Source organism: Heterodontus francisci, chromosome 29, assembly GCF_036365525.1.
Source record: "Heterodontus francisci isolate sHetFra1 chromosome 29, sHetFra1.hap1, whole genome shotgun sequence".
NCBI classification, from domain to species: Eukaryota; Metazoa; Chordata; class Chondrichthyes; order Heterodontiformes; family Heterodontidae; genus Heterodontus; species Heterodontus francisci.
Genome location: NC_090399.1, coordinates 58,550,892 through 58,563,925, shown reverse-complemented (window position 1 = coordinate 58,563,925; position 13,034 = coordinate 58,550,892). Strand labels below are relative to the sequence as shown.

The following is a 13,034-nucleotide window of genomic DNA, read 5'->3' as shown; positions in this document are numbered from 1 at the left end:
AACGACGTGATCTTGGGTGCCTCCATGAAACCTGGTGACAGGGTTTAGTGTGAAAGAACGAGTTGGTGATGCAGAGGTTATGATAGGTACATAACTCAAGCAGTCTCTGCCCGTTCTCATTCATCCTTCCAACGCCATAGCGCCCAAGGCAGGAGGGCCATGAGTCATGGTCGGCCCCAACCCTGGCATTAAAGTCCCCCAGCAGGAATAGGTGTTCGGTGTTGGGGATGCTGCTAATGATGTTATGGAGTTGTTCATAGAACTGGTCTTTAGCTTCAGGTGGGGAGCAGAGTGTTGGAGCATAGATGCTGAGTAGGTGTACTGGACCAGAGGTGGTGAGCAGTCGGATGGACAGTATGCGTTCCGAGCCATTTGAGGGAGGCTCTATCATGCTGAGCAAGGAGTTTCTGATGGCGAAGCCCACTCCATGCTGTCTTGGTTCTTCAGGATCCCTGCCCTGCCAGAAGAAGGTGTAGTCTTGCTCTGCTGGAGAGCCACTCGCGGGAGGTGAGTCTCCTGAAGTGCTGCAATGTCCACATTGAATCTACTGAGCTCGTTGTTAATGATGGCGGTCTTCCGAGAATCGTTGATTTGTGTAAGGTCTTCTGACAGGCCAGGACACATAGTTCTGACGTTCCAGCTTGCAAAGCAAAGGGCTGGTACCTTCTTTCCTTTTTTCATGTTGTTTGGTGCGGTGTATCAGTCCACCTTTCGGGCAATGACCCTGAACTCCAAGCACCCATTGAAGCAGGCAGACTGTGGCGGGACAGAACCTTATTGACCGGGGGCTGCCCGGTTTGAGGCGGGCGGTAGCTGTCCAGTGAGGTGCAATGACCTCTCCCACCGACAAAGGCAACCCGTGGCGCCCAGTTTCTACGCCAATTTATCTGGACTTATAACCCATAACTGCTGCCTTCCGTGTTGTTTTAGTCGCTGTGAGGCAACTATGGAGTGACCTCTCCATGGCGCATGCCTGGGCAAATTTATGGAGGTTGAGAGTTGCCCAGTCGTCAAAACCCCCCTCTCGGCCTTTCTGGTGGGGTCCAAAGGAGTGCAGGACACGACGTTTGGCACCAGTATGGCTGCAGGAACTGCCGGAAACATGCCAAAGGTGACACATGACCGCCTACGGGGTTCCGCTCCGGATTTTCTGTTAGGGTTTACTCCCTTAGCCTTGGTCCCTCCCGAGACGCCCACAGGGCAGTGGGGTTGTTGGGGCCCCTACACAGGTGTAGGATGGTGCCGGTGGGAGGAGGGGATGCAAGGGGGAGGGGTAGAGGGAGGGGGTGGGGGGGTTGCAGGCGAAGGGGGTGTGGGGTGAAGATGGTGCGAGGGGGGGCGGGCTGGGACGGGGGTTGTGAGGGGGTGAGCTGAGAGGGTGGAGCAGGGAAGGGGACGGGGGTGGGGGGGTGGAAGGGGGGTAAAGGGGTGGGAGTGGGGGGGAAGCTGGTGCAGGTAATAAGCCATTTCCTCAGTGCCCACCATCGACGTCCGGAAAGCTCATCCACGTCCTTCGGGAGGTGAAGCAGACTTAGAGGCGATTACATTTGCTAAGGGTTTTTTTTTTGCAGTGGTTTAAATAAAGGCATGCAGCATTGCCGACAGTGCGCTGCAGATGCTCTCCGAGCCATCTCCCGCGGGCGCTTTGAAGTTGCGGCCGGGGGGTTGGGGGGGGGGGCGTTCGTGGATTTTTTGGGTGTTCGGGGCACCTTTTCTCAGGACTTCTCTCGGGTCCCGCAGCTCCTTCTTCACCTCAATGGACTTACCGCATGCCGTGGCTGCAGACACTCTGGACTGTGAAGACAGCAGGATCGGAGATTGAAGTATCGGCAGCTGTGCTCGTCAGTTTCATCCGGATCAATTTCATTGAGAAAACAAAGAGAAAACAAAAACCTCTATTATCATCTGGATAATGTCACCGTTTCTACCTCGGTCACAGACTCCTACATTGAAAAACACAGTCTTTGTCTGATATTGTCCAACATTACAACTGGAGCAGAGTGGGCCAGAGATGGAGTCAGCAGAAGACACAAAGAACACAGGATATAATATGAGATGTGATTCAGCTTCAATTCTGGGAATTCCTCTGTTATTTTCTTTGTTTCAATAATGTAAGTATTATCCTCAGTGGATATTTCATCCCATTCTTCAGCTCCTCTCTGAATTTAGTCTGGATCACTGCATAAATACACGTGTTTGTGCAGCAGCTCAAAAGCAGGAGCATGTAGCTGGTATAGTCTGCGATCATCATCGGGTCATTGAAACCTGTTGAATAATATTGCTTTGTAATTTGGATTAATAGGAAAACTATCACATACGTCATCCATAACAGTATGAAGTTTCCGGATATAGCGAACAGTAAAATGATAGATTTTCTTCTGCTCTCCATCTCCGGATCACTGTGATCCACGGCATTCCTGGTGCCCCTCAACCTCCTGCGGACTCTACTGGCCACTAAAATGTGTCCAATGGTCAGAGCATTGAGCAGTAATATCAGGAATGTTGGGAGCAGTGGGGTGAGACAGCGGTCAATCCAGCTAAATGCTACCCATGCAGTTAATGTGTAATACTGCAGCTTTTGATGGCAGCCCCAGGGTATGTTGTCGATTGTAATGTAGGGTTCAAATGTAAAGTACCAGGGAATGTTTTTAAAACAGAACAGCAGACACACAGTTCCTATAACGACAGCTGCCGTTTTCTCGGTGCAATATTTAGTCCTCAGCTTCTGGCAACAAATAGTAACAAAACGATCAAAAGTGAAAGCGACTGTTAACCAGACAGAAATATCAGTGGCTGCACGAACCAGGACGCTGTGGAAAGAGCACACAGGGGTGAGAAACAGGAAGGTAGTCGGGAAATAATAATCATTAATCCGATTTAACACCACGTCAGTGATAGTGACCAATAGATCCGCTGCTGCCATGGCGACCAGGTAGTGAGTGATACATCTGGAGAGACCGCACTTTCCCCGGGACAGGATCACAATCGTCATCACATTTACTGCAAAACACAAACGAACAGAAAAAAAAGGATCATCCATCAGGATACAAGGAATGATTCAGGTCCACAGTGTTTAGTATGAAATGTCCTTTACTGCAGGATCATGGGATGGGAACTGGACTTTACCGCTGCTGGAACTGTGTAATTGAAAAGATTTTGATATGAAATTGCAATGTAATGTATACAGTGTGGAGTAAATAAATTTAAAGAGATACCTTTAGCAAATAACATAGAACGAACCAAGTAGACTTTGTGTGGAATTTGCTCAGAGCTGCTCCCGTTCCACTGTAACATCATCGGACGTGCAGTGGAGAACGGAAGAGCTCGGGGTAAATTTCCAGCCATTGAACTGCTACAAGTAAGTTAACAGTGAGATAATAAACTATAAATAATTGCAAGAAGTAACAGTCCAGTGAAAGAACAAATGAACTAATCAAAAGAAAACATAAAAAAATTAATTGAAAATAAGTAATAAATGGTCAATAATAAATTGGAAGATAAATGATCTAGTAGGGAATCGTGAGAATGAAACCGGCCCAAAATGTGGTAAATGCTAAACGAGGACTGCCAAGAAATTAGATTAAACGGCGGGGTTTGGATCCGTGAACAGCAGAGGAGAGTAGATACCTGGTGAGGGAAATGGCCTAGAGTTGCCAGGTTATATTTTCAGACTAGCGGTAATGAGTAAAGACCGGTGAAAAACAGCTGCCAAACAACATATTACATGGTGAATTGCTGTGGATCAACTCGACCAAATAACAGAAGTTTCTGTTTACAAACCACCGGATGAACATTTCAGATGTTCAGCCGATTTCCCCTCTCTGGAAATTCATCGGCGATTTAAACAACACAATCCCATCTGAATAAAATCCAACAATGGCCGCAAAGTGAAGTTGAGATGTGAGCAGCAACACAACAATATTTCATCCGTTGATCCTCGGAACAGAAGAACTTTCCAAAGTAGACGATAGAAGAAGGACGACAATCCAGACCAGGATGTTGTCACCTCTGATATTGCAGGAAACCTCAGAGGGAGATGGTGGTGGCGATACCAGGATGGCTGCAAAGATCAGTGCAAGTGAGACCAGAGGTTTCAGGTAAAACCAGATACCTACCGAGAGTCACCTTCAGAGATAATGAGTAAGAAGGTGTTCCCTCTGAATTGGCCGAATCGCTCTGTAATATTAAACCGGTACATCAGCAATATTGAGAATCCATCTCCCTGGTGTGAAAGACTGTCCTGAAGTCCATCCCAGAGGATCGGGGCAATATATAAACCTGAGCTCCAGAACAAACAATCAACAATATAAGAGATATTCCGAATAGTTTGACTGGGATCCTTGGGATCTGCAGGATATTGTGTCCTTCAACAGTTTAACAATTTGATATAGAAAGAGGGTAAGCCGGAAAGTGAGAGAGAGAGAGAATACAACATGTACCAGAGACATTTCTGCACTGAAGAGACATCCTGAGCAGCTGGTGTCGAAATAATTAACTATATTCCTCTAGAACTGACTTTGATAATAAACTCTTCGGTGTAAATTCTATCACAGGCGTTTCAGAGTGTATAAGCTTAATTTAATTCAGTGTTTGTGTGTGTGTGGTTGGGTGAGGAGTGAGTGGGACGGGTACCTTTGACACAGAAATGTCGTGGGAAAGTTCTAAGAAAAATGACTGCAGTAATCCGGAATCAGAGATGTTGTGTTGCTTCCCAGTCACTGCGAGAGATGGAGGTGAGGCATTTTCTTGAACCGTTGCAGTCCGTGTGGTGAGACTGCTCCCAATACGTTTTAGTTTCGTTCGTAACTTATTTATCTAAAATATTCTGCCATAAACATTGATCAATCATGCCACCTGTTCGTTATTCAAATAGTCATTGATTTAACAATTGTACCAGTTATTCAATGATTTATTCATTATAGTCCCCGTCTTACTTAGAGTGACAGTTTAAGGAGTCGTGACTCTGAATTAACAATGAATCTAATTATAAAACGATTACAATCATTTATACTTGTTTCTGTTTGTAAATGTTATGCAATGACTGGAAACAAAGCAAACAATGTCCATCGCTCACAGAATCCAACCACCAATGTCGCCTGTTAAATCTAAAAATGTCATTATAACTGTTCCTTAATGCTTATCGTTTCCCAACTCTCGATTCCTTCAGCCTCAGCGTTCATTGTTCGTGTCATATCCGAAATATAAACATTATAATGTATTTTTCAACTGACATACAAAATTATCATACAGTTTAGCGAGGATACATCTTTACTGAAGTTGGTGCACGATTGAAGCTTTGAATATGATGTTTGACCAGTGTGGTTTCAGGAAATAATTGGCAATACAACAATGTTACCAGCGACCTCAGCACAGAGTTCCTTGAACTTCGCAGTAATACCTAGCTCTGGTAAGTTTCACACACAGTGTCAATATGGGCCTTCACCTTCTGTCGGGAGGTGGTCACTTTGACTTCCGAGTGCACAATTAAATGTGAATTTGCACACAAAGCCCCACAAAATAATAATCTGTTTCGTGATATTCGTTTAGGAGTACTTTGTTCGAAAGAGTACGATAGGAAAGACATCACATCCGGTGGCGCAAATTGTGAGTCAAAAAATACTGATTTGGAAGCTACAGAGTTTGTGAATTTGAGGTTCATATAAAACAGCCTAGGAGTGTCTGTTATTCAACTGTGCAGCATGGCATTAGTACTTCACTGAACTATCAACCTGGAGTTTCAAAAGGGTCTCGAAACCACATCCTCCTGACTCAGAGAGGAGAGGGGAACCACTGAACCACGGCTGTTGCAGTGAAGAGCGATGGAGATAAAGTGACCAGAGAATGTCCACAGGAGAACATTCAGCAAAGGCCCGTGTCGCTGCTGCAGATTAACTGGAACTACTTCATAATCTCATCATATCCCATTCTGTGAATGCTGTTCACATTCTGAAATAAAACCGTAACAGCCCGAGACTATTAATGTAGAAAACCATTGGTGTGTTAGCTGGAGTTTGAAAGAACATTGTCCTATCAATAAATATATCCCAAATGGAAAATGGAGGAACGGCAGTGCATGATATTCTCGTAATTTCTGTAACAGACCTGAAATTAGCAAAATAATCACTTCAAAACGAACAGAGTAAATGAACAGAGAGAGCATTCATCGAGGGAGAGATGGATTTAGACCATCAGTAATACTTCAGAGAGACTTACTGGGAACTCGAAACTCAGTAAGAATAACATCAGAAACCATTTGTCCCGATAGAGGTTTCAGTTACACTGATTCCAGTCTTGCGATTAATGTTTCACTCATTTCAGAAGTTCTGATGATCTGGTGATTAACGCAGAGGAATATAAGAACACAAGAGGAGGTTATTCAGCCCCACAAGCCTTTCCCAACACTCCATTAGACCCTGGCTAATCTGTGCCTTAACTCCATTCATGTCTTGTTTCCATCGTCCTTTATATTCTTACCTTAAAAATCTATCAATCTCAGTCTTTAAAATGTAATTGAGCAAGCAGTAACAGGCTTTAAAGAGAACGAACTCCAGATTTCCGCTATTCCTTCCGTGAAAAATTCTGCTTTCATTCTTAAATGGCATAATTCTAATTTTAAGATTATTTTCCCTTGTTTTCGATTACACGGCGCCAGGAAACAGTTTACTTCCATCTACCCTTCAAATCATATTATCAATTTAAATACTTGGACTGTGTCACCCATCAAAATTCCGAACACAAGGGAACACGGGCTAAGTTTATGGATCCTGTCCTCTGAATTTGATCCTTTCAGCCCTGGTATCAGTCTGTTGAATCTGGGCTGAAACCCCCAGGCCACCCCCGCCCCAACGCCAATACATCTTCCCAGTGGGGCGCTGCCCCACTGAATGCAGTACTCCAGCGGGGGTCTGACCAAGACTCTGTACAACTGCATCTCATGCACAGTTTATCATTCATACATCCGAAAGATAAAGGAAAGTAACATTACATTAACATGCATCACCGATCTCTGTCTCCCAGCTCGCAACCGGTTCCGAAGAAGGGTCACTGACCCAAAACGTTAACTCTGCTTCTCTTTTCACAGATGCTGCCAGACCTGCTGAATGGTTCCAGCATTTCTTGTTTTTATCCCCGATAATCTTTCACCCCTTGCTTATCAGCTTAAGAATCAATCTACCTCTGCCTTAAAAATATTCAAAGATTCTGCTTCCACCATATTTGGAGGAAGAGATTTCCAAAGACTCACTACCCTGTGATGGAAAAATAAAATCCTCATCTTTGTCTTAAATGGATGACCACTTATTTTTAAACAGTGATCCCAAGTTCTAGATTCTCCCACAAGAGGAAACATTCTTTCCACATTCACCCTGTCAAGACCCCTCAGGGTTTATGTTTCAATCAAGCTGCCTGTTACTCTTCTAAACTCCAGCAGATACAAGCCTAAACTGTCCAAGCTTTCCTCAGAAGACGACCTGCCCACTCCATTAGTCTAGGAAACCGGCTCCGAACTGCTTCCAACGCACTTACATCCTTCCTCAAAAAAGGAGACAAATAATGTACACAGTATTCCAGATGTGGTCTCACCAATGACATGTATAACTGAATCATTACCTCCTTATCTTTGTATTCAATTTCCCTCGCAATAAACGGTAACATTCCATTTGCTTTCCTAATGATTTGCTGTACATGCATACTAACCTTTTGTGATTCATGCATTAGGACACCCAGATCCCTCTACATCTTACAGCTTTGCAACCTTTCACCATTTAGATAATAGTTAATACACGTGCACAAGATGACATTGCATGAAGATAACAATTTGGGGTTTTCTACAACAAAACTTCTGTTCATAGCGCGCGTTTATGGTAACTAAATGTGCCAAAGTGCTTCACAGGAGCATTATGAAGCAGACTGTGACACAGAACCACATAAAGAGATATGAGGTCAGATGGGGAGACAGTGGTACAGTAGTCATGTCACTGAACTAGTAATGTAGATACCCAGGCTGATGCCCTAGATGCGGGTTCAAATCCTATCACAACAGCTGGTAGAACACAAATTCTATTAATTAACAAATCTTGAATTGAAAGTTAGTCTAAGTAATGGTGCTATGAAACTATCATTGATTGTTGTCAAACCCATGTGGTTCACTCATGTCCTACAGGGAAGAAAATCTGCTTTCCTGATGTGATCTGGCCTACATGTGACTTCAGACCCACAGCAATGTGGTTGACTCTTAACTGCCCTCTGAAGTGACCTAGGAAGCCATTCAGTTGTCAAGGGCAATGAGGGATGGGTAATGATGCCAGCGATGTCCATATCCATGAAAGAAGTAAAAAAAATACCAAAAACTTGGTCAAAGTAGTAGTTTTTAAGGAGTTTCTTAAAATACAGCGAGGTAGCGAGGCTGACAGTGTAGAGAGGAGATTTTGCGGGATATTATAAGCATATTATGATCCCAGTAAGCAGATCATATGCAGAAAGTGGCGGAATGGGAGGAACATAGAACATAGAACATAAAACATTACAGCGCAGTACAGGCCCTTCGGCCCTCGATGTTGCGCCGACCTGTGAAACCATCTGACCTACACTATTCCATTTTCATCCATATGTCTATCCAATGATCACTTAAATGCCCTTAAAGTTGGCGAGTCTACTACTGTTGCAGGCAGGGCGTTCCACGCCCCTACTACTCTCTGAGTAAAGAAACTAGCTCTGACATCTGTCCTATATCTATCACCCCTCAACTTAAAGCTATGTCCCCTCGTGTTTACCATCACCATCCGAGGAAAAAGACTCTCACTATCCACCCTATCTAACCCTCTGATTATCTTATATGTCTCTATTAAGTCACCTCTCCTCCTCCTTCTCTCCAACGAAAACAACCTCAAGTCCCTCAGCCTTTCCTCGTAGGACCTTCCCTCCATACCAGGCAACATCCCAGTAAATCTCCTCTGCACCCTTTCCAAAGCTTCCACATCCTTCCTATAATGCGGTGACCAGAACTGCATGCAACACTCCAGGTGCGGCCGCACCAGAGTTCTGTACAGCTGCAGCATGACCTTGTGGCTCCGAAACTCGATCCCCCTACTAATAAAAGCTAACACACCATATGCCTTCTTAACAGCCCTATTAACCTGGGGGGCAACTTTCAGGGATTTATGTACCTGGACACCAAGATCTCTCTGCTCATCTACACTACCAAGAATCTTCCCATTAGCCCAGTATTCTGCATTCCTGTTACTCCTTCCAAAGTGAATCACCTCGCACTTTTCCGCATTAAACTCCATTTGCCATCTCTCAGCCCAGCTCTGCAGCCTATCTATGTCCCTCTGTAACCTATAACATCCTTCGGCCCTATCCACAACTCCACCGACCTTCGTGTCATCCGCAAATTTACTAACCCACCCTTCTACACCCTCTTCCAGGTCATTTATAAAAATGACAAACAGCAGTGGCCCCAAAACAGATCCTTGCGGTACACCACTAGTAACTAAACTCCAGGATGAACATTTGCCATCAACCACCACCCTCTGTCTTCTTTCAGCTAGCCAATTTCTGAACCAAAGCACTAAATCACCTTCAATCCCATACTTCCGTATTTTCTGCAATAGCCTACCGTGGGGAACCTTATCAAACGCCTTACTGAAATCCATATACACCACATCCACGGCTTTACCCTCATCCACCTGTTTGGTCACCTTCTCGAAAAACTCAATAAGGTTTGTGAGGCACGACCTACCCTTCACAAAACCGTGCTGACTATCGCTAATGAACTTATTCTTTTCAAGATGATTATAAATCCTATCTCTTATAACCTTTTCCAACATTTTACCCACAACCAAAGTAAGGCTCACAGGTCTATAATCACGAGGGATGTCTCTACTCCCCTTCTTGAACAAGGGGACAACATTTGCTATCCTCCAGTCTTCCAGCACTATTCCTGTCGACAATGACGACATAAAGATCAAGGACAAAGGCTCTGCAATCTCCTCCCTGGCTTCCCAGAGAATCCTAGGATAAATCCCATCTGGCCCAGGGGACTTATCTATTTTCACACTTTCCAAAATTGCTAACACCTCCTCCTTGTGAACCTCAATCCCATCTAGCCGAGTAGTCTGTATCTCAGTATTCTCCTCGACAACATTTTCTTTCTCTACTGTAATAGACGTGATATCTACTGACGTGATATATAGTTAAACTCTGATCTTGAATTAGAAACAGCAAAACAAATACTTCAGAAGAAACACAGCAATTTGAAGAATACGCAAAACGAGCGGTGATACAGTTAAACCCTGCATAAAATAAATAAGTTTAGAATCCGTAACCAGGAACACAAAGAATCGCTTGGTCAAATGGATGCACAATAAATTAAACTTCATTTATCTATGAGAAATAATTATGAATATTGCTGCGGGACACCGAGATCTAACTGACCCCGTGAGCGGATACATTCAGAGAAACCCTTCGAAATACAGGAGTGAATCTTCCAATGGGAGCATTGGGCTGCATTGGCCCTGAGGTTAGTGAGAGTCAGTGAGACAGTGAGACAACTCACTTCACTCTTCTCTTCCTGTGTAACATCTTTAAATAGGCTCAGCAGAATTTCAAAAAACAACAGCCGGAGCATTGGAGTTTAATGTCGGTCACATTTCTTCAAAAATAAATCTGTAAAGGTTCAGTGTCCTCTGGAGATGGGGACTCGTTCCACTGATTGTGAGATTTTACTTTCACACCTCAAGTGGGGAATTTGAGTCCGTGGTACAGTAAGGGTTAAACTGCACCATTTTCACACACTGGGCTCTGTCACATTAAACTGTAAATGTGAGGGAGAAGAAAGTAACAGCGACATAGATTACAGGGCGATATAATGGAAGTGTTTAAAGTTATGGAAGAGTGGGAGAAGGTGGATGGAAGAACATGGTTTCGAAAAAATGAGACGGTGAAGAAGGAGGCAGCAGAGCTGAAAGATTAAATGGAAGATATTTGGAACAGAAAACAGGAGAAATGTCTTCACAAAGAGAGTTGGGAAACGGTGCAGTTCAGTTCCAGGATTAGGGGTTGAGGCAGAAACTATATCCAGATACAGAGTAGATTGAACAGGTGGATGGAGGAAGAGGTGGTGAAGGTTTAGGGGGACAGGGTGTGGAAATATGATTAGGATATCTTCTATGTACAAGAATCTGGAGTTAAATTACATGATATTTGAGAGGACCAGTGATTTGACTGGGTGGACGGACATGCTCAGAGTGCAGCGTTTTTGTATCAAACTGCGAGCGTGAGATTGGTAAAATCCGGATGGTGAAAGCTGAAACGAGTTTCTCAACTGGGGCAACGCAGGACCGTTTCACAGAGTCCCGCTGCAGTGTTTAAATCACTCTTTCACTGTGTTGAATTCCCTGCCCCACCTGCAGGAAGGTCTGGGACAGAAACCAGCTGCCTCCCACCGGCTGAAAGGAACAGAATACCCGCTCGGTGGGAGAAGAGGTAACTGAGAACAGGCTGGTAACCGGCCAGGAGAGAAGATTAGAGGGAGAGTCTGTGTTCCTTCACGGAGAACAAATCCACACTCGGAGTGGATTGTGATCATCAGGAATAAGATCCAACACATTATAGAAACAGACTGAGAACAGTGAGAATATCTGAATAATGGGACTGAACAAATCCCGGTGCTGACTGTCCGTACTCACAAGTATATATCTGTCAGCAGATCTGTCCCCAGCAGAAATCAGAGGGGGAGAAACTGGGGCATTTTATAAAACAGTGAAGGAAGAGTAAAAGTTATTGCTTGTCAGATATTACTGACTGTTCCTGGAATGGAGAGGAGAGTGAGTCTGTTGGGCAACGGAAAAATTAAACTGAAATAATCCGTTTTATCACACTGCACTGATTCTCAGTTCAGACGGAACCAGTTTGAAGATGTTAAATGAAGAAAATAAGCTGCAGGCTTTGATGGAGATTTAAAAGAACATTTTAACGTCAACAAATAATCTGTAATGAGTAGAGGAGAGTGGAAAATACAAGGAATGAGGTTCTGCTTTTGGATTGGCGTGAGAATAAAAAACAGTGAAAAGGAACAGTTACCGAGATAAGAGCAGGAATACAGTTAACCTCTACTTTGTACATTTAGTGACTGAATATAATCACTTACCTGGGATTCCAATTGCTGCTATAATCGGATAGTAAATCATTCCTGTCTGGACAAGCGGTGGTAACATTTTAAATGGATAAAAGCTCAATGGAACTCTCATTCTGTCTGAGAAGTGATGGTGACTCTTGCCGCTGGACACGGAACTCCAACTAACTGTGGGATGAGAGATTGAGAGAAATCCCATATTTATAATTGAGAGACACCTCCCGTGAGATCCTGAAGCAGGGGAGCATTGACATTACTTCCAGTCATTTGAACAAGCAGCCAACTCCCTTCAATGTAATAAAAGCAAAATACTGCAGATTTGGGCTGCTCTCGTTTTACGCAAACAGACATTGTAATTGTTTGTTTTTAAAGAAACAGCCCAAAATCGGAATTACATTTTGTCCGCATTTCTATCTAGCAACACACTGAATGCCTGGCCCTGACTGCATCACTTCTGTGCGTTAAACAAAAGCAGCTTTGGTTTCTGTTGTTATGTGAATCGGTTCATCTTTGTCGATGCACCCACCATGTGAATTCACAAACTGATTTTAAGGTTTTGCACCAGCTCGGCGATGGAAACCTATCCGTTTTTTCAAGCGGGTAGAGGAGCCGTAACTGAATTAGAAAGTTATGTGTTCTGACTGTGAACAGTTCTGGCTTTGCACTCTTTTGGGCCTCCTTATCTCGAGAGACAATGGATACGCGCCTGGAGGTGGTCAGTGGTTTGTGAAGCAGCGCCTGGAGTGGCAAAAAGGCCAATTCTGGAGTGACAGGCTCTTCCACAGGTGCTGCAGAGAAATTTGTTTGTCGGGGCTGTTGCACAGTTGGCTCTCCCCTTGCACCTCTGTCTTTTTTCCTGCCAACTACTAAGTCTCTTCGACTCGCCACAATTTAGCCCTGT

At 44.1% G+C, this 13,034-nt stretch overlaps 1 protein-coding gene across 1 annotated transcript; it reads right to left on the bottom strand.

The window, feature by feature from the left end:
• Window positions 1–1,684: 1,684 nt before the first annotated feature.
• Window positions 1,685–12,215, bottom strand: LOC137345869 (probable G-protein coupled receptor 139). Its single transcript, XM_068009116.1, has 2 exons — window positions 12,149–12,215; window positions 1,685–3,000 (listed from the first exon to the last, which is right to left on the bottom strand). The coding sequence occupies exons 1-2, from the start codon at window positions 12,213–12,215 to the stop codon at window positions 2,090–2,092; spliced, it is 978 nt and encodes a 325-aa protein (XP_067865217.1). The 3' UTR covers window positions 1,685–2,089.
• Window positions 12,216–13,034: the final 819 nt, after the last annotated feature.

Coding starts and splice junctions, on each gene's coding strand:
- LOC137345869 (XM_068009116.1), bottom strand. CDS start 12,215: ATGTTACCACCGCTTGTCCAGACAGGAATGATTTACTATCCGATTATA. Junction 3,001..12,148: donor AGCAGCAATTGGAATCCCAG/GTAAGTGATTAT, acceptor TGTGTTTTGCAG/TAAATGTGATGACGATTGTG.